This window comes from Trichophyton verrucosum, assembly GCF_000151505.1.
Source record: "Trichophyton verrucosum HKI 0517 chromosome Unknown contig00120_1.f1.exp, whole genome shotgun sequence".
Classification (NCBI taxonomy): domain Eukaryota; kingdom Fungi; phylum Ascomycota; class Eurotiomycetes; order Onygenales; family Arthrodermataceae; genus Trichophyton; species Trichophyton verrucosum.
Genome location: NW_003315556.1, coordinates 766 through 20155, shown reverse-complemented (window position 1 = coordinate 20155; position 19390 = coordinate 766). Strand labels below are relative to the sequence as shown.

General features: G+C 48.9%; 8 protein-coding genes across 8 annotated transcripts; 4 read left to right on the top strand and 4 right to left on the bottom strand.

The window, feature by feature from the left end:
- Window positions 1-236: 236 nt before the first annotated feature.
- On the top strand, window positions 237-1569 carry TRV_01546 (ribosome assembly and transport protein Srp40, putative; the record flags this gene model as incomplete). Its single annotated transcript, XM_003024251.1, has 2 exons — window positions 237-305; window positions 370-1569. 2 exons carry the CDS (start codon window positions 237-239, stop codon window positions 1567-1569), a joined length of 1269 nt encoding a protein of 422 aa, XP_003024297.1.
- A 396-nt stretch (window positions 1570-1965) lies between these two features.
- On the bottom strand, window positions 1966-3891 carry TRV_01545 (F-box domain protein; the record flags this gene model as incomplete). Its single annotated transcript, XM_003024250.1, has 2 exons — window positions 1966-2716; window positions 2780-3891. The coding sequence occupies 2 exons, from the start codon at window positions 3889-3891 to the stop codon at window positions 1966-1968; spliced, it is 1863 nt and encodes a 620-aa protein (XP_003024296.1).
- A 2561-nt stretch (window positions 3892-6452) lies between these two features.
- Window positions 6453-8026, top strand: TRV_01544 (uncharacterized protein; the record flags this gene model as incomplete). The annotated part of the gene is made up of 2 exons (XM_003024249.1): window positions 6453-6793; window positions 6865-8026. The coding sequence occupies 2 exons, from the start codon at window positions 6453-6455 to the stop codon at window positions 8024-8026; spliced, it is 1503 nt and encodes a 500-aa protein (XP_003024295.1).
- Window positions 8027-9364: 1338 nt separating this feature from the next.
- Window positions 9365-10931, top strand: TRV_01543 (uncharacterized protein; the record flags this gene model as incomplete). Its single annotated transcript, XM_003024248.1, has 2 exons — window positions 9365-9730; window positions 9795-10931. 2 exons carry the CDS (start codon window positions 9365-9367, stop codon window positions 10929-10931), a joined length of 1503 nt encoding a protein of 500 aa, XP_003024294.1.
- A 128-nt stretch (window positions 10932-11059) lies between these two features.
- On the bottom strand, window positions 11060-11950 carry TRV_01542 (uncharacterized protein; the record flags this gene model as incomplete). Its single annotated transcript, XM_003024247.1, has 1 exon — window positions 11060-11950. One exon carries the CDS (start codon window positions 11948-11950, stop codon window positions 11060-11062), a length of 891 nt encoding a protein of 296 aa, XP_003024293.1.
- Window positions 11951-13199: 1249 nt separating this feature from the next.
- TRV_01541 (uncharacterized protein) lies at window positions 13200-14726 on the top strand (the record flags this gene model as incomplete). The annotated part of the gene is made up of 1 exon (XM_003024246.1): window positions 13200-14726. One exon carries the CDS (start codon window positions 13200-13202, stop codon window positions 14724-14726), a length of 1527 nt encoding a protein of 508 aa, XP_003024292.1.
- A 273-nt stretch (window positions 14727-14999) lies between these two features.
- TRV_01540 (uncharacterized protein) lies at window positions 15000-15905 on the bottom strand (the record flags this gene model as incomplete). Its single annotated transcript, XM_003024245.1, has 1 exon — window positions 15000-15905. The coding sequence occupies one exon, from the start codon at window positions 15903-15905 to the stop codon at window positions 15000-15002; it is 906 nt and encodes a 301-aa protein (XP_003024291.1).
- Window positions 15906-17577: 1672 nt separating this feature from the next.
- On the bottom strand, window positions 17578-18576 carry TRV_01539 (uncharacterized protein; the record flags this gene model as incomplete). The annotated part of the gene is made up of 2 exons (XM_003024244.1): window positions 17578-17853; window positions 17995-18576. 2 exons carry the CDS (start codon window positions 18574-18576, stop codon window positions 17578-17580), a joined length of 858 nt encoding a protein of 285 aa, XP_003024290.1.
- Window positions 18577-19390: the final 814 nt, after the last annotated feature.

Genomic DNA, 19390 nt, shown 5'->3' with positions numbered 1-19390 from the left:
CTCTTTGCTCTCGCTGATCAGAAAAGCCGCCAAAAACATACGATCCATGTCATGTCCATTTTAGGACTAGCGCGGCGTTTGTGCCTTTAAACTTTCTTCCCGCGAAAGTTTCTTTTTTCCACTTTTTTTTTTTTTCACGAATTTTCGATTTTTGATAATTCAACGTTGAAGACGCGATTCATTTCCTTTCCTCTTTTCATTCTCGTCGCGAGGAATTGTCAGCTACACTCTGGACGATGGCTCCCGAGAAGAAGTCAAAGGCCGGAAAGGGCCAGAAGAGCTCTGCTGAGGCCCTGAAGCAAGAGGTATAGCTGTGTTCAATCTGATATCACTTGCTGTACAGTTAGCTAACTGTTTGATAAATCGCAGACAAAGGTCGCTTCTGCCTCGCCTGCCCTTCTCGCGTCCATTACGCAGTTCTTAGAAGACCATGGATACGTTAAAACGAAGGCTGCTTTTCTCGAAGAGCAGAAAGGAAACGCACAGGCCGCAAAAGCCATGCGACAATCTCACACGAGCACGGAGGGGATCCCTTCGCTAAATGTCATTTATGAGCTTTGGGAGGCTCAGAATGCCGGAAAAGACGCCGATTACAATGGCGATGAGGACTCGGACTCAGATTCAAGTGACGCGAGCTCGGATGTCTCAATGGAGGACGCGGGCAGCAGCTCGTCCGAGAGCGAGGACAGCTCCGACGACGACAGCAGCGACGATGATGGAAAAGGAGAAGCCTCCAAACCGGCTCCGACAGTCAGAGAGAATCAATCTCTTAAACGCAAACTGGAATCAGACTCATCCTCCTCTGATTCTGACTCCGACTCCGACTCTGAATCGGATTCCGACTCTGACGGCGCTCCCAGTGCGAAGAAAGCAAAGCTGGAGCTAGTTGTAAAGAAATCAGCAGAACCTGATTCTGACTCCTCCAAAGATTCTAGCTCCGACTCGGACTCGGACTCGGACTCTGATAGCGAAGAAACGAGTGACAAGAAGGCAGATTCAGACTCTGATTCAAGTTCGGATGCGGATTCAGACTCAGACTCCTCCGACTCGTCTGACACCGATTCAGACACCGATTCAGACTCTATTTCTAATGCGGCAACGAAGAAAGAAGCATCAACCCTAAAGAAGGCTATCAAAACTCCGCTCCCTGAATCAGACAGCGACAGCTCCTCTTCCGACTCCGACTCCGACTCGTCAGACAGTGATGATGACGATAACATTGCCAAATCTTCTGCGGCCGATGAGGGAAAGAATTCTTCAGATTCCAGTGCTACCCTGGCAGCAACATCCGGCCAAAGTGATTCTGACTTCAAGCCAAAGCCCGCTCCCAAAACAGTTCGCAAACACGTGGGAGCCAGGCCAACCCCCTTGGCTGCCGCCAGCGCACTGCCTCACAACCACCCATCTAACGCATACGTCCCATATGCATATGCTGAGCGTGCTCACCGTGATCTGTCAGTCACCCGCGGCAAAGGCTTTACCAAAGAGAAGAACAAGAAGAAGCGTGGCTCTTATCGTGGTGGACCAATTGATATCGGCCCAGGCAAAAGCTTCAAGTTTGAAGACTGACCAAAGCTGGATCTGAGCCTGTGTATCCCTTTATCCCAGGAGGCTTACTTTACCCACCCCTTTTCCCTCTCGTATGTTTGGAGTCTATGTAGCAAGGCGTTGTTGCGTTCAGGGTCCATAATTTCTGGGCTGTTATTTTTCAAGTTCATACATGCCATGTAGCTGGCTAGAATTGTCGAACGAAGCCTCGTCCGCGAGTGTACTTCTACTCAAATGAGCAACAATAAGGCAAAAAGAATCAAAAAAGTTATATGAATAAATTCAGTAATTTCAATGACGGAAGAAGGCCCTTTTATAATCCCATACATAACTTTTAACCAAGATCAAACTTAGCATCTATAAAAATTTTAATATCCTCTTTTCCCCCATCTTTTCTATGCCCATAATATATACTTATCATCTCCATCTTTCCTCTGGTTTGATGTTTCTATTGACTGAAGGTTGGAACCACCGTTGATCCCAACCAGGAATGTTATCATCATGATGCGTAACAATTGACGAGCTCCAGAATGGTTTTTGAACGAAGAGCCGTATACCTCTCCCGTTATCCTCAGGAAACGGACGTTCGTAGCAAGAGAGGTCAGCCGGTTGGTGTCCAGGAGAAGCCTTAGCATCTAGTGGCAAGCTGAGGTTTAATGAAGACCAATTCAACCCGCTCTTATTGTCGCCAGCTGCGCATAGATCGTCTGTCCCAACCATGTCCAATCTCATCACAGTGTTCACCAGGCCAACATATAACGTTGACGATGTAGGCGATGGGAGAGACATGGTGTATACCGGGCCTCGGTATCGGGGTTTAAGGGTTCGTTGCAACCTAGTGTTATTGCGATTTTCTGATTGCCTGTCACTAAGGAATATCGATATGTCCTTGGGAGGGCCTGGGGGTAGATTCAGCTGAAGACCGCGCACAATTGAATTAGAGCACCTTCGTCGGCGATTCGACTTGGGTATTGACGGAGATGTGTTGTTGGAATCTACATGGTGCCGTCCAGTAACTCTTAGGTCAAATAACTTGAGAAGGCCATGTGCACCACTGCCAACCATCAACCGTTCATGGCCGATTGGAAGAAGGGAATATACCGGACTGTCGTCTACCGTATCACCATATACTGCAACACACGGCCGTGGAGATCGTAGATCATGAAGCCTACAGCAGCCATTAGCTAGACAGAAATAGTAATAACAAAAATCGTCAAGAAGATTTAATTACCTTATTTTACTATCTTCCCAGCCCGACAGAAAAAGGTTCTGAGAGCTCGTTTCTTTCATAGAGCTTAACGCCGGCAGCGGTGCCATCGCAGTAACTCGTGGCTTTCTTTCTGCCTCATCATCTTCAATTCGAATAGTGCATTCTGTTTTCATGTCTGTCTCATCGAAGCTGAAGACCTCAATCTTAGAAGACTCCCCGTCTGCCCCAACAACGATCCTGCGATTTGAGAGAAGCTTTGAGCATCTATTCCTTGAAGCGCCATGTAAATGAGCTTTCAAGCTGACGAAGGGTTGGACGCTATAAGTATCTGAGTCAAGCTTGTAAAATGCTATCTCGCCTCGGTCTAGAGACGCAGCCAGGACCCTCTCAGTTCCGACACTGAGGTCTGTATAGTCTAGCTTGTGGCCTTGGGTATCAAAGAATGCTCTGTGGGTAGCGGAGCCCTGACTAGGCGAAATCGAAAGGCGAGTGAGCTCGCCGTTTCGACGGCCAACGATAAGATCCTCGGAGTCAAGAGAGTCAACGGATGAGCTATCATCACCAAGCAGGTGCAGGCCAGCCACATCATCCCAGCTATTCACGCTGGGTAAATCGTTGAATACAGCCCATTTAGCGCCGTCATAAGTGTCTTGTTGACAGCCACTGGCTTCTCCAGCACCATCGTGACCGTTCAGGTCCTTGATACGAAGCACCACGTCTGCTCCAGCACCCCATGCCAGCACCTCTTTTCTCGCAAACCAGTGGTTGCCATACCATGATTCATAGCTATCAATCACCGGCCGATATCCCAGGGTCGGTTTATCCCTTCGGGTCGTCTTGGGCTTCCCGATCCTAGCTGCATTGGACGGCGGCTCGACATACCGAGCGGTCACTGCACGACAGCGAAAGGCGTGAGAACGCAGAGTGAGTGCGTGAGCTGCATCTCTCCAGAGCGGCGGGGCGACGGCAGTGGGATACTGGCCCTGGACGAAGGCCTGGAAGATGCGATAGTTGTCTGCGGCGACTATGGTGTAGAGGCGACGGCAGGTTTGCGCCAGGCGCAGCAGGCAGCTTGCGGTTGGGAGAAAGGCAGCGATAGAGTAGATGAGCTCGGGTGGGAGACGTAGTAGCATCAGATAGGGACTCGGTTCTTTTCTTCTTCTTTTTTGCTGGACTGGCTGGTGGTTGTTATGCTGAACAACCTGTGCTGTGACTCTGTTGGTGTTGTCAAAGTGGATGTTTCGGAGTCATAGATTTTTAACTACAGCAAGTCGCCTACGCTAACTAACCAGCTCCTAACTGGTCAACTACACCGTAATAACAGGAAGGATGAAGGATTTGATGCAGGGCGCGACTTGTTCACAAGGAGCACGTATATGACCTCTACGGGGTATATTTTGCACATAACTTGCAGGACAGCTCGAACTGCTTATAACCTCTTGTTAACTATCATGCTTGCAGAGCTGGCTAGTTACACATGGCAGCAAGGCCCAAAGAATCATCATAATAAGCCCAGGCCGCACTCGTCGTCTACTTCGTTGTCGTTGTCGTCTGTTTCGTCGGCATCATCCTGGGGTTCCGCACCGCCAGACATCGTGACAGCAAGCTGCAATCCTTCCAGGACAATTTGAACACCAGCCGGGATGGGAGGCCAGTAGTCACACCCCATAACTAGACTCACAAACTCACCAGTTCCATCTTCAAGGTATCAAATTGGTGTTCGGCAAGCTCTCCCTTTATATAGTAGCAATCTTCCCTCGCAAATGTTGTTTAGTTAACGTCAATACTGCTACCAATCTCAAATTTCGATCACTGGGATCTGCAAATTAACTGGAGATATCGCGGCGGAATCCTTTGTGCATACTCGAAACGGCCGCAGGTTACCAAAGGTAGGATAAGCATGACAGTACAGCTGGTATGGTCCTCGCTGGTTCCGAGATGTTTGAGAGCAAAGTAAGCCTTGGCCTGATAGGCATGGACGTGAGGTGCTAGGCAGAAAAGGTTCTTTGGCGTCTCGGTGGTAGCTTGGATGGCGCTGAGCCATCGGACTCGCTCCACTGAGCCTCAGCCCTAGAGGTTGGGATCTGAAAGGCTGCGATCTCGTTTCTGCAGTTTGCAGACCTCGCATGGCACAAGGGGGGATAATGTATGCGAATCTGACTGGCTCTCCGGACTTTGTAATGACATATCGTCTTCAGTCTCGTTAGCGGCCGGTCATATACAGGAATACTTTCTCATAGCCGGAATGAGCAAACTCACCAAAGCTGCTTTGTCTTTGTACTCGGTCTCTCGTATCCCCTCGTTGTCGCGTCCGTAATTTCCCTAAGGCTATGTATTATAATCATTATATTCTCAGCGGAATAATATTGCGATCACCTAGCAGATACACCAGCGAGGGGAATCGAGAGTGGAGGAGAAGGGGAAATGATGGGAAAGGTCATCGATTTATATACGCCAGTTGACTATAGGACTTGGATGTGACATCACCAGAGTGACTAACTAAATAATTAGCTAGGCACCTCTGTAGTGAAGTAGCCTCCTCGCGTGAATATATTGAACTCTCCATAAGAAGAGCCTGGGATATCAGATATTCATAGTGCAGGCCTGGTCCAGTATTCCATAACATTTGACCCGTAGTTAATTAACTACAAGCGTTACCCAAGAGTTAACAAACGTTTCTATCCAACAAGGGCTTAACATAGAGCATGTCTTGATTTGACCAGGTCTTCGTCGAAGCCTGGATAAGCCCTGTCCTTGTTCCAGGTCCTGCATCCCTAAGTCAAGCATTCAGAGCCTTTCAGCAGTGCACGCTTCTGTCTTGTCCTTAGTCCAAATGGCCACCACGCTGTGGACTTCGCAGGTCACTCGGGGTAGTTAGCGAAACGGTTCCCATAGCGTACAGGGGCTTGACATGATATTGGCAAACAGGAGCGCAACAGCATGCTAGCTGCTTCCAAGAGCTCTTGTATGGCTAGCTAGGCATGCATGAGAGTGCATCACGCTAATCAACAGTGGTTGGGATGGTATAAAAGTTGGATTTTCTCTTCGACAAGCAAGCACCGTTGATATCAGGTTTGGCAAAGACAGACTCCGGCATAGGGATATCCATCGAATGTCCAACTGTCAAAAAGGAACCCGAGACAAGATACGGGCCATGCAGGTAGGAATAGAGGTACCATGAAAGAACCGGTTAAATAGCCGTTTCCAGCTTCCCTAGCTAGCGGACCAGGGTTTAACAAGTTATCGAGCAAGTGGAGGAAACAAGGGCAGGGCGCGCAGATGCGACTTGCAACAAGAAAAAAAGGGGTATTTTGGATGAACGAGACCTCGAGGAACAGTCTACACCTGGGATAAGACGAGATGGCCGAGAAAGACGAAGAGAAGAACGATGCCGCAGTTTAACTCTTAAATAATAAAATATTAGGCTCAACGGCAGAGTTAACGAGTTAGTTAGCGGACTATGTGGCGGCCCCAGATTAACCCCCAGGTTATCACGTCAACCATATTACCCACACTATACGACGCTGCTCCCTGGGCCCTTCCAGCTAACTAACGAGCTTGCATGGAGTTGCGCTGGGTAATATAGCTCGCCGTGTCCTTGTCCCATATATAGTGATGAGAAAGGGCGCCTTCTTCTCTTCCCTGGGTACATAAGGGCATCTACAATCCCAAAGCAGGAGCAGACACAGATACCATGGCCATCCTCTCTTCTGGACTGTTCCAAGCAACAGCTGCGGCGCTGCTGCTGGCGTTAGGAGTCTACAAGTTCATCATATACCCGGCCTTTCTTTCACCTCTGGCCAAGATCCCAAATGCACACTTTACCTCCCCGCTCTCCCCCCTATGGATCCTGTGGCGGAGATTTCGAATGACCGGCAACAGGACAATCCATGCCGCTCATATGAAGCATGGACCCATTGTCCGCCTGGGGCCGTCAGAAGTATCCATAAACTGCTATGAAGGTGGCCTTCGAACGGTGTACACGGGTGGATATGAGAAGCATGAATGGTATCCGCGGCTATTTGGCTCTTTCGGGTGAGTACCAGTCAAAAGGTGACTCTATATATATGGTCTTTGTTTACCCAGCACTAAGCGGTCATCTATAGAACTATTAGTATGTTTTCGATGGTCGGGAGCAAGGAGCACTCGGTCAGAAAGCGGATGCTTGCAAATATATACTCCAAGTCCTACCTGCAGGCATCGCCCCAACTCAAGGCAGTCACCGAAGCTATCCTCTTCGATCGACTATTCCCAGTCCTCGAGGAATATGCCAACTCAGAGTCCTCTGTTGAGGTCCACGAACTGAACAATGCCGTAGCTTTGGACTTCATCACTGCATATATCTTTGGCTTGCCGGCTGCGTCGGATTTTATACAAAACCCATCACTCAGGAAGGAATGGTTCTCTATATATCACAGTCGCAAAGAGTTTGAATTTTACATCCAAGAAACCCCCGAGCTACTTTCCTGGTCTCATAAGCTGGGATTTCCCTTGATCCCTAAATGGTGTGATGGCGCAAATGCATTCATGGAAAAATGGGGGCTAGATACTTGCGACAAGGCAGAAGAAAACATCTCTTCGTCAGATCCTATTGCCGAACCAGTCGTATATAGACAGCTGAAACAAGCGCTTCAAAGACACTTTGCTGCCAATCCTGACCCTCGACTCGAGGGTAAGGATGTCGCTCAGAAGATACGGCTTGAGGTTGCTTGTGAGACGTTCGACCATCTAACCGCAGGACACGAAACTAGTGCCATCACCCTTACGTATCTGTTTTGGGAGCTTTCGAAAAATCCGGAGATTCAGGAGAAGCTGAGAGCGGAACTGAAAACTCTCGTTCCCAACGTTATTCCTTTGAATCACGGTGGTAGCTCAAGACTGCCCTCTCACAAGTCAATTGATGCTCTGCCCCTTCTGGACGCAATCGTCATGGAGACTTTGCGACTCCATCCACCCATCCCAGGAATTCAGCCCCGATTGACTCCTGCAGACGCTTCTTTGGTTGGATATCATAATTTACCGCCGAACACGCGAGTTAATGCTCAGGCATACTCTCTTCACAAGAACGAAGACGTCTTTCCAAATGCCGATCGCTGGCTGCCAGATAGGTGGCTTGCCCCTGCTGGCTCTCCACAACTAGATGAAATGAAACGTTGGTTCTGGGCCTTTGGTAGCGGAGGCCGGATGTGTATTGGAAGCCATTTTGCCTTACAAGGTATAGTTATCCTGCATGTCATCACCATGAGCGATGAGGCTTTGCTAACGTGACCTGACTGTAGAAATCAAATTGGTCGTTGCTGCACTCTATACAAACTATACAACTCGTATTGTGGAGGACGAGGGTATGGAGCCAATTGATGCATATACCACTCGTCCAACGGGAAACAAACTAGCCCTTATCTTTGGCCGGCCACGAGGAGGTAGTTTAAAGAGCGTATAGTAGATCTAGTGTCTTTCACCCTCAATTTGGTTACATCGTAAGCGCTAATAATCACTCCAAGAAGACAAATCCGGTATCCATGATAAAAAGCTTCCATATAGGTCTATTATACAGCGGTAATAAATACATCGTTTCTTGGAAGGGGGAAAAAATACTAACACATTTCCATTGTTAAGCCCCAAACTCCATACCAACGCAAAGGTTGGTTTTGTACCTCCCAAGAAACTTTCATCCGGTCAATCGTACATCTGTCAACCCTATCCATAGGTGGAAGGGCTGGCCTGGTGTCTCCGGTAATGCGTATGTACCAAAGAGCGGATTGCGCAATGCGAGCAAAATAACCAATGCAACAAACGAGGGAAACAGTTTATTTCTCCTTCCTTCGGGGTGAGATCATGCGGAACATTCGAGCAAGATGGTAGTTGACAGTATTCTTTCTTTTGACTTTCGTAGGCTGTGTAGAAGAAGCGGAATGGTTAGCAACCAGTTTCAATTTGATAGAGAACACGGTTTATCTCTTTCCATATTATCAGGCCGGGAAAAAAACATACATGTGAGTCTGTGCATAATCGTAATTGCTGTTCCAGTGCTAAGCATCCTTGGACACTATATCCCGTGGCTCCCCAGCAGTCTAAAATGATGAAACTGATGTTAGCTACTGTTCTTGCATTTCCACAACCCCAGGTACTTCTTGAACCACCAATTGATCAATGGAAGGCACTTACTGAGAACAGCAGTCATAGCAGCAAGGCATGGGTTCTGGTCATATTTCATGGGACTCTTGATCTTCAATCGTGGGAGGGACTGGAGTCGGATTGTCCCTGCAGTTGCCGCTGACTTCGGAGGCATGGTGACGATGTGCGTGAAAGGAAGATATAGGACGGGAATCTCCCGATAAACGTGCCTATTGCACTCACGGTCTGCTCGATCTGCGGGCTGCTTTGCCTGGTTCTTTTGTCAAGAGTGGTCGAATTGCATCGAAATCGCTTTTTCGTTCTTTTCTTCAACTGTCTCTTTGATGCCAAGAACTTTTATTTTTAGCTAAGCATATATATTGATTACTAAGCTTATGAGAGACGCTGGAGACTCTGGAAGACAATGATAGCTTGAACGAGAAACGAAGTAGATCAGGTTCGGTTGTTAGTGATGGATTGTCTTGAGGAGAGATGAACTGCTATAGGGTCGCTGGACGGAAAATACAGAGCTCCCTGCCTGGTTGGGGTACTTCGGCCTCATTGCTACGGTCTCCCACTGCGCGGCCGTTCTCATACCACCAAAGGCTCTATGACCAAAAGCCACACCCGCAGGATGGAGCGAATAAGGAGCTTGAAAGTGATAGCGATGGTGCCATGTCGAGGAGACTGGCCGAGATGACCGAAGAAGCCATAACGCAGGGTGGCAGTTCCACGCGGAAGAACATCCAGCAAGAGACCGGGTTCTCAGAGGAGCTGAAGCAAAGACTCCAAGAAAGAATCGCCGAGACTGCTTTCAAAAACGAAAATGCAGCTGCAATTTCCTATGCGAACCTGCCGGTAAGCAGTTTATTCTCTTGTCTTCCTGGAATGCTTGCTCTGAAGCTAATTGGATTTCATGTAGCAAAGTGCAGGGAAAGGAACGCGGGATATAGCCGGTGCTCCTCCGTGGACAGGCAACGAAAGCATCCATGATGCTACACTTCGCATGCTGACCGATGCGAGCAAACCTATGCGTGTACCCTTTCGGCCTCCACAGCCGGGAGGGCCGGTACCCACGGCTCCCAAGCCTAAACGGAGCGTGTCATCTGGCGAGAGGTTAGCGGCTGCCCGCGAGCGGACAACGGAATACACATTAAAGCAGGATTCAAGTATCTCTAAAGAAGAACGAGAATCGTTCCGCAAGGAACTACAAGATCGTTTCGGTCCCGCTGTACATTCTTTCCCCGTAACTATTCAGGGTCTCAGCTCTTTGGCAAACGAACGGATAGAGGATGCAATGGCGCGCGGCCAGTTCAATAATATCCCTCGTGGTAAAGGGAAAAATACCAAACGGGATCCCACCGCTGATAGCCCATACATCGATACCACTGAATTCGTGATGAATCGAATCTTACAAAAACAAGAGACTACGCCTGAATGGATACAAAAACAACATTCGATGCAGTCAGAAGTCAAGCAATTTCGAAACCAGCTAAGAGAGAACTGGAGAAACCATGCTGTACTAATGATCCGAAGCCAGGGTGGAACGTTAGAGGAGCAAATTAGACGGGCACGCAGCTATGCTGCTGCAGAATCCAAGCATAATAAGTTATTACAGGCTCGTGTACAACCGGCTGGATCAGTTGATGATGCCAATACAGCTTCGTCTGGGACTTCCGAAATTCTGGAAGACCTCCCTTGCTTGCGAGATCCGCAGTACATGTCGACGGAGCGGGAATACCACGAATTGAAAATAAAGCGGCTCAATGAATCTATACGATCCTATAACCTACAGGCTCCTCAGGTCTCTCAAAGGCCATATCTCAACCTTCAGCGAGAGCTGGATTCTTGTTACGCTGATGTCGCCATCAGTCTTCCCGATGAGATAAGAGAGCGAGCAATCAGAGGATCAACGAAGCCGGGGTCTTCCGCTAGTCATCAAACCGGACTAGGAGGCTTTTCTTCGTTTTCTGCATCTGCCCATGAATCTCGTATTTACGATGAGGACAGTTCAAAGGGTTATGGATTCAAGCAAATGTGGCGGGACCTATGGAATTGAACAATTGATAATAGAGATATTATTCCTAAGGGTGTGATCCTCAATCATTCGACACTGTCTGTGCCCCTTCAGACACAAGCTGGGTAGCTTCTTGTATATTCAGGCCACCATCTCCAAGATACGGACAACTAATCGATCCTGGACAAATTAATAAGCAGCAGCACTGTGGTTATGGCTTCAAAAAAGGCACAGAGGTTGACTATAAAAACCCACGGCCCAAATGCTTCCGGGCGAGACTTCTCCCTTCCATCCTCTAGACTCCCTTCTACCTCCAAGCTCTTTTCCTGCCAGAGTGCCATCTCGTCGGCCTGTTTAGGACGGGACTCTCTACAGTATCGATAAATGTTGCTGTAGCATGTGATGGCTGCGAATATCGTACTCAACAGCTGGATCACGACTAGGTAGGAAAGGGTTTCAGCCGGTGCAAAGAGCATATTCATGGTATGTGGTTTCCCAGGTGAGAATATGCCCGCATGGAACATGTAGCTGAATATAAGATAAGGCTTGCTGTATATTCCCAGAAGACAGAGCTGGTGTAGGCATTCGGCGCTCGTTTCCAGCGAATCTCTGGCACTGCGCCGACATTTGAAGTAAACAGTGTCGAGAAGGTCGAAAATCTTGGGGACGCAAGCCAGTAGGATCGTAACCACGGCATACACAGTGATAGTGCCCGAGACAATAGAACTAGAAAGCATGGTCATCTCCGCCGCCGCTGTTTTTGTCATCGGCTCTTGTGGTGTAGAGCGTCGGGATAGGTGTGAACGCGCTGCAGTGCCTGCCGCGGTCTCTGCGCCAACAGCGCCGTTGGTGAACATGGCAAAGAGAGGTATAACAAACGGCCGCCAGGGGAATTTGGGGTAGTCGTTTTTCGGCCAGCCTGCCTGGGCCATGTCTGAGTCTCCAAAGGGGAGCCGGGAGATTATCTCGAGGTTGCCGACCCAGATCTCGTTGACAGCGTTGCCCGGCTCGTAGAAGTTGGGCGACTTGACACCACTAACAGCAGATATTTTGTTGCCCATAGAGGACTATTTCGACTCCTTTCGACTTCTTCCGACTCTTTTTCCCTGGCTAAGAGTGCTGCCGCGAGAGATTGACGGAGTCTTTCAGCAGCCCTGGCTCTGTCTGCGTCATGCCGTGTAGTTGTTTGCTACTTCGGCACGGCGAGATATCAAATTTCGCCCTCTCTCCCGCCTGGAAGTCGCAACCTCGACAAAAACAACGTCACAGTCACTTAAACTCGCCTCCATCCATGGTTCGAGGTAGCATAGTTCTACCATGAACTGTAACATTGAGCTACCAGAGTCAAGCTGATATGGCGGGGGCTTTTCCTGGTTTATGCTTAACAGCTGTTTTGATAAGTGGTCACAGGGAGCACCGCTTCTCCAGTTCCCTTTTAGCCATTTGATCAGGGGGATATCAATAGTGCTTAACACTGCGAGACATGACCAGTGTCTGTGTAATGCTGCCTTTCCACGGCTCCGTCAGGCAAAGGCGAGTCATCAGAAGCAAATATTAGAGCCAACTTGGCAATTAAAACCAAAAGAAGCGACGGCGAGATCAACGTCAACGACAGCATCGATAACTATCGACTTCACACTCGGATCACAGAGAATATACAGAGAACACTCCGTACATAGAGTGCGAAAGGAGCAAGGATGAAGCCTCCGGGCGTTTCCTTTCCACCATCCATCAATAATCTCGCTTCGAGTACATCCAAACCGTGGCCTTACCAGCCGTGGACTTTACAGGACAACTCCGTAAACGCTGGATTGTGATTTGCTGCCTGCCTTGTACGAAAGCGCATGAAGAAACCGAAAATGTGATGGGCGCTATCTCAGTGTGACGGGTGGCTGCTGGCCCTGCAGCTTGCATGGCTAAACGGGGGCCCGGCCAACCAGGCCCGTTGAAGAAAGATCCCGTCCCTGCGAAGAATGGCGATGCATCGATCCCATTGGGCGCAATCCTGGCACTTCGTCACGGTCAATCCCAGCGGCCTGCATGATCGATGCATCCAACTGGCAGAGCTGGAGGCGCCTCTCGGGCTTTATCATCACATCTGCCCTGCTCCACACAGGACGGACGAGGGCCCTGCTCTCTCTTCTTCTTCGCTGCAATGGGCGCCTCTTGTATCGCAGCATTGCCGATCACCCCGCCCACTGCAGGTTCAAATATCTCGAAAATAAGGGAACCATCTTCAGAGTAAAAGAAGAAAAAGGGTGAAAGGGCAGAGAGATACCTACTAGATATGCCCAAGATTCCCGCCGCAGGATGTTGGGTACTCGGTGTCCTGCTTATATGTCGACGTTGACAGCCTGCGGTTTCTCTTTAATCATCTGCCTGCAGCCCATTCCCATCAGAGCTGCTTCTATTTGGGGCGCCAGCATCTGGATTGACCCTGCGCCGCCCCCAGACGAAGGACCGCCAATATCTGCGTCTGCTACAAGAGATACTGCGTTGCTTTGGAGGGAGATTGTTGCCATAGTCGCCGCTTACATCGCCGTCGTGTCTCTCTTACTAGGCTGCCTATTGACAGTTGGCAGACGACTCCGTCGTGGTGCAGAAGAGTCTAACGGAACGCTGGAGATGGACCTCGTCAAACCATCTGGTGGAATGATGGAAGACTCGCCAGCTCCGGTGGAGTACTCTACCAACAATCTGTGGCCGAGCCCAATGAGCACCAGGACCCAGAGTAATAATGCCTGGCCGAGTCCGCCCAAAAACAAAGCTCGATCCTTCAATATGCCATGGTCTTCTTCAAATCGAGCACAATCGGCAGCGTCGATAGCTGGAAGCGTCTCAACAGTTGACGAAAGCGTTGTCCAGGCCGACCGGGTGAAAGCGCAAGAAGAGATGGAAAGACTCTACGCTGCTGTGATGGAGCATGATGCAAGGAAATCTGCCATGTCTCAAGAGACGGCTACTACTAGGGGGTCGCCTCCTTCGCCTTTGAAGTCGCCTGTGCGCTTGAATCCGCCAGAGGGACCTCCAGAGTTCCGACATCTAAGGCGCCAACAACAACCGCTCTCCCCCGTATCCCCATCTTCACCCCTCTCAGCGTGCCATCTACCAACAGTGACCGAGTTTGAACCACAGCATCACTCAAGTCATCCCTTCCAGGAAGACCCAGCATCCAAAGAATCGCCTATCTCGCCACGAACCGAGAGGTTCTCGAGACTCTCGCAGCTTCCTTTCCTCAGTTCCCGATCTAAGAACTCCACATCTTCGCCAAAGAAGCTGCTTGGCCGCAGCTCTATACGGGGACTTCATATTTCATCCCCCATGGGCTCACCCGAACTGAACTCTCGGGACTACCCTGATAGACAACCTCTCTCACCTCGCACTTATAATCCAGGACCTCCTCCCTTGACTCCCCATGAACAGGCAAAATTGAACTCTCCTCAGCCCAGCACGGCACCTCCCCCATCATTCCTCACTTCTCCTCCCAGCAAAGAGTCACTAGATAGCCGCAAATTCCGCCCTACTCCTCCATCATTGAACATCAATACAGCTCACAGCACACCTCCACTGCCGTTCCGCGTTGCTTACGATAGCCCCATGAGCGCACCATCCACCAAGACCACCATCGTTGAGCGAAGGACGAGTCTTTTGCATGGACCACGAACCGGCGTTCCTCGAACGCCTTACAGCCCATATATGCCCTTTACCCCCATTACCCCCCTAACACCCAGCCATGTTGTCACCCGCCAGGAGCGGAAGCAAAGACAGAAACGGGACGGGCCTAGAGTCTTGATGGAAGAGGACCTAGTTAAGAGTGACGAAGATATGTGGTCATAGATTAAACGCTTATGATTCTTTCCTTTGTTTCATTTCTTTCTCTCCGTTTCATCTTCCCAGTGTAAGGGTTGTCTATATAATCTAATCACTATTCATTTATTTATCTATTATTTATTTATTTTCACCACAGAATAGCTATATTTGGAATTCCTTACCGAAAGTGTAATTCCTATAATTGTGCATCTAACTAGTTACGTTGAAGCTCGCATAAAAATAACCTAGATACAGAGCTGCTTGCCATATATCTACATGTTGAACGTCCCAGGGCGATTGCTAGTTCGCCTCAGGTACCATGAACACAAAATGCTGCATCCGTTGCCAGTCGATAGTCTCAACATGCTTTAGCCCTGCCTTTTCCGCCGTCTGAATCATGTCCTCAATGCTCCAGATGCGAAATCTGTGGGTATAATGGCAGATCTCAAGGATTGTCTTGTTGCCCTCCTTATCTACCTTTGATATTTCTGTATCGAGCCGTCCCACATGGTGACCATCCTCAACGTACTCGCGGTGGAAGATAGGTTTGAAGGACAACGAGGAACCCTTGCTATATTCGTCCATGGATTCCGTAGATTCATCGTAAGTGCTTGGAACCACACCATCTTTGTATGCTCCAGCTACCTGGAATTCGAGAAGAGAGATACAAGCTCTACCGCTCCCGGGGCGTAATAACTTGGCGATATGGTAGAAAAAGGCATGTATGTTCGCCTCACCCTCAATATAACCGATCCCCCCATCTGCACAGAGAACAAAGCTCAATTGCCCTCTGAGTTGGGAAAGGTCTGGCTGAGCGAGCATGTCGCTCGCATCGCCCACAATCCAAGTGACACTGCCAACGTCAGAAAGCTCAGAAGCTCTGCTTTTTGCTCGCTCAACCATGGAAGAAGACTTGTCGAGCCCAATAAATCTGACATCACTCAGGTCTTCGCCTGATTTGGCTGCTTTTAACGCCATTTTGCGGAAAATACGGCCCGAGCCTGCTCCAACGTCCAAGACGATAGTGGGATCCGTAGGAGATTGCTGGGTTCGGTCGAGTTTCAGGAACATGTCCCAGTACAGTTTTCCATCATCGAATCCCTCGAACTCCATGTCCAATGCTGAATCGAGAGCCTTTGCCATGTAAACAGAGTCATAATAGCTGGTATGCGGGATATCTCCCTTCGAGGTATAGTCAATTGTCATTTTGATATAAAGGAAAATCAGGCTCAATTGGACTTTCAGCCAGTTGCCAGATGCCTCCAGGCAAAGAAATGATGGAAATGGTTGTGAATAGGGTGGTTGAAGCCATTATTTGGCATATCAACTTGGCCACCTAGCCGGGTATAAGTACTGCTAACTCTGCTCAGCACGCCAGTGTGATTTATCTTGTTCTATATTTTAAGGACTTAACCACGTAGTCATGATCAACATTCATGGCTTATTTGTATGGGAGAAAATCAGTCCTCTTGGTAATTGAGTGAAGGAACGAGAAATATTTGCATGCAGAAGCCTTTGCAGAAGCCACATTCCCAATTTATGGTCCTTCCACTCCCCATTTTTTACACTTTTGCAATTCCCATCTGGTTAGATAGTTAATACAGCAAGTATGGGTTGATTCCTGCCGCTGAAAGGAGCCCATGTAAACCGGTACGTGAAAAGACAAGGAGGGATTGGTATCTGGAGATGCCAGACTTTTAGCCCCCAAAGGTGACGAAACGCCTTCGATACAGGACGAATGCATAGAACCACACTTTACCGACCGGTTGCACCCTAAATATATAACCTATTGTAAGCCTAGATGCTTTCAATCGATGTATGAGGTGATATTCAAATACTTGCAGCCGTTTGAGACCGCATGCTTCTTTCCTGCTGACCATAGTCAACGAATTTGAGGCAAAAACGATGGCAGTCTTCCTGGCCTTCTCGCCCTCGTGCCTGCATGGCGATAGCCGTACCCCCAGCGTCACTCAACATCCACGCAGACACCTGAGGCTATCTGCACACAGGGCTGATAATCACAATCGAGTGCCTACGGGTATAGCGCCCACGACTCTCCCTGTTTGCAGCAAAGGACCGCTTTAACTAGTGCTGGTGTGGCGAGTAGTTAACTAACTAGTTAGGTAACTAGTTTGTTGGGCGTTACACCAGCAAGCTCTCCCATCAAGGGCTGGAGCTAGTTAAGTCGACGTGTCCCAGCGGTGAATCATATCTGGATATTTGCGCTGGGGCGGGTTTAACAGGTCTGTATGGGAGTGTATGTTTGACAACGGTTGGTCATGCCATTCTGAAGTGAGTAGGCCACCACACTAGGTTCTGACCCTGATCCTGCCGATTACCCGATATCCCTGCTGCCGGGGGCGTACTTTGCACACCTTAGAGATGGGGTGTCAATTGACGAGAACTAGGTCAAAGAATCAGCCAGTTATCCCGCGAAAGAAAGCAATGCCATTTCGTTAATCACACGCACCTCGACTTGGAGACAATTCCAATTTTACCGGTTCTGTCAATCAAGTGCTTTGCATATACACCTCTCTTCTATTTCTCTTTCCAGTGTATATTACAAAGGACAGGGGTTTCTTCAAGATAGAGCTTGTTTAGGTAGATTAAGGATGGCTTGGAGTTCGTAGGATAGTTAAGCGAGCATCCATGGGGTGCTCTTCAGTGATTGGACATAAGTAGTTAACTAACCCCTAGAATCAAATAGAGCCTATCGAAGTCGAGCCTGTCAAACCTCGGAATATACTCAAGAATAGCATCATTCAATGACGCTTTGCTCAAAAATTCGTAAAACATGCAGCAATTGTCCTTTTAGCGGGTATCATATGCGGGTAAACGGCCCCCGTACCCTGGTCAGCCAAGGTGACTAGTTATCAGCTCAATAATAATCGTATCTGCGCTGTGCTCTCCGTCTCCTCTCCTTTTCTAAAAGGGCGATCCCGGTCATCAAAATCATGATATCCAGCTGTTCCCCTGCAAATACATACTCTGCTGTGTCAAACAATTCAATCTTTCCCTTCTTATTCATGCTTTTCAATCCGTTATTGGCAATAACAGCCATGATTTTTCCACTTTCCTCGTCAACAAGCTTATAATTGCACGCACTTAGCTTGGAAGGTTTCGAAGATTCCACTCCCATAGAATGAGTCCTCTTCTAGACAAAGGCACAACGTCCAAGTTCCGGCCCTCGCTTCATACTTTGAACTAGAAGCTCCATCTCAAATCTATACGTTGAATGGTCGCGGCTTTCCCTTGTCAGGTCTTCCCAAGTCATATCTTCAGCATTCGTGCTAACATGGCCGATCTCGAATATATCGTTGTTAAGACGGTCACGATAGCTCTTTTGCGGTTTAGGCATCAATCCAATCTTCGAGCATGTCGAGAATAAGACAAATTTGCAAACAGCAGCCAAGTGTCCCTTTTTATCCTCACCTCGGTAGAGACTTAGGTCAGGCGTCCCAGGAGTGAAGTACGAGTTGTCGACATGGTATAGAGGCCGTTTCTGCGGATCTGATATCTTATAATGTACCGGAAATGAATTGTATATGTGAAATATGCGCGAAGAGGGAGATGATGGCAGAGAAGTCAGGGGGGAAGACGTTGACGTCGAGGGAGATAACGGCCAGGACATGATGGCTGCTTGTTCGGCAGTTGCTGGGTAGTGAAGAAATTTAACAAAATGTGAACAAAAAAACGAGAGATGGGAAGCGGGCGAAGAGGCCCGGTAATAAGCTGGTTGACATTTTCCAGAAAAAGTCAACGGCCTGGCCTGGCTGGAGCAGTTCTCCTCTTTTTTTATATGAGAATTTATCTCCAGCGCTTGCTTGTCTCTTCTCTGGCCGGCCTCCACTTCAAGGAACAGCCGCGGGGCCAGCATGATGGGGCTCAACAACCATTTAAGCTTAGCGCGGTCTTGGCATGGGCTTTGTCCCTCCCAAGCGCGCGAGGAATACGACGAGATGCCGGATCGGGATTAGGGCGAGGCGGAGGCGCAAACCAACGCGTCAACCATCGTGCAGCACAGCTCCCGCGGAGACTATCCACATCGGAAGTTACAGCACTTCATTGCTCTCGGGTCTCTCCTCCATGTGAACGTGTCAGGTCGCTAACAAGCTTTGTGGAAATCGCGCGAGTTCCAGCATAACCAGCGGCCGGCGGAAGCGACTGAAGATGTCGCACAAAGGATGGGTCTCCAATATGGAAGCGAGCCTGGAACTTCTCCACGGATAAAGGAGCCTAGGAGACTCCTTCGAACCACGGTTCGAATGCCCTTGAACCTACTTAGTCACCATAACTAGTTAACTAGCCGGTAGCGGGAGATATCCAGCAAGCTATCTTGATATGTTACGCGAATGTTTCGGTAACTAGGATGCTGTACCCACGCCGGTGAGTCGGGCCGTGAGGTACAGCGGCAAACTCTTATTATTCAAAAGCAAGGTGGACTTGACTCGGTTTTGGTGCCCTAGTGTTTGGAGAAGCCACGAGGTTCGAGATGTTGAATGTCCCTGAGGACCGAGGGATGAGAAGCAGAAGCTGACCTGTCTCCCTCTCTTTCCCCAGGGCCTCGAATTCAAGAAGCTACCAAAACTCGATTACACCCACATTATCTGGACCAACAAGTTTCTCAATTGCACAGTCTCCAAGGGAGATAAAAGGTGCCCTTTCTTTAAACACCAATCACGGACCTACCC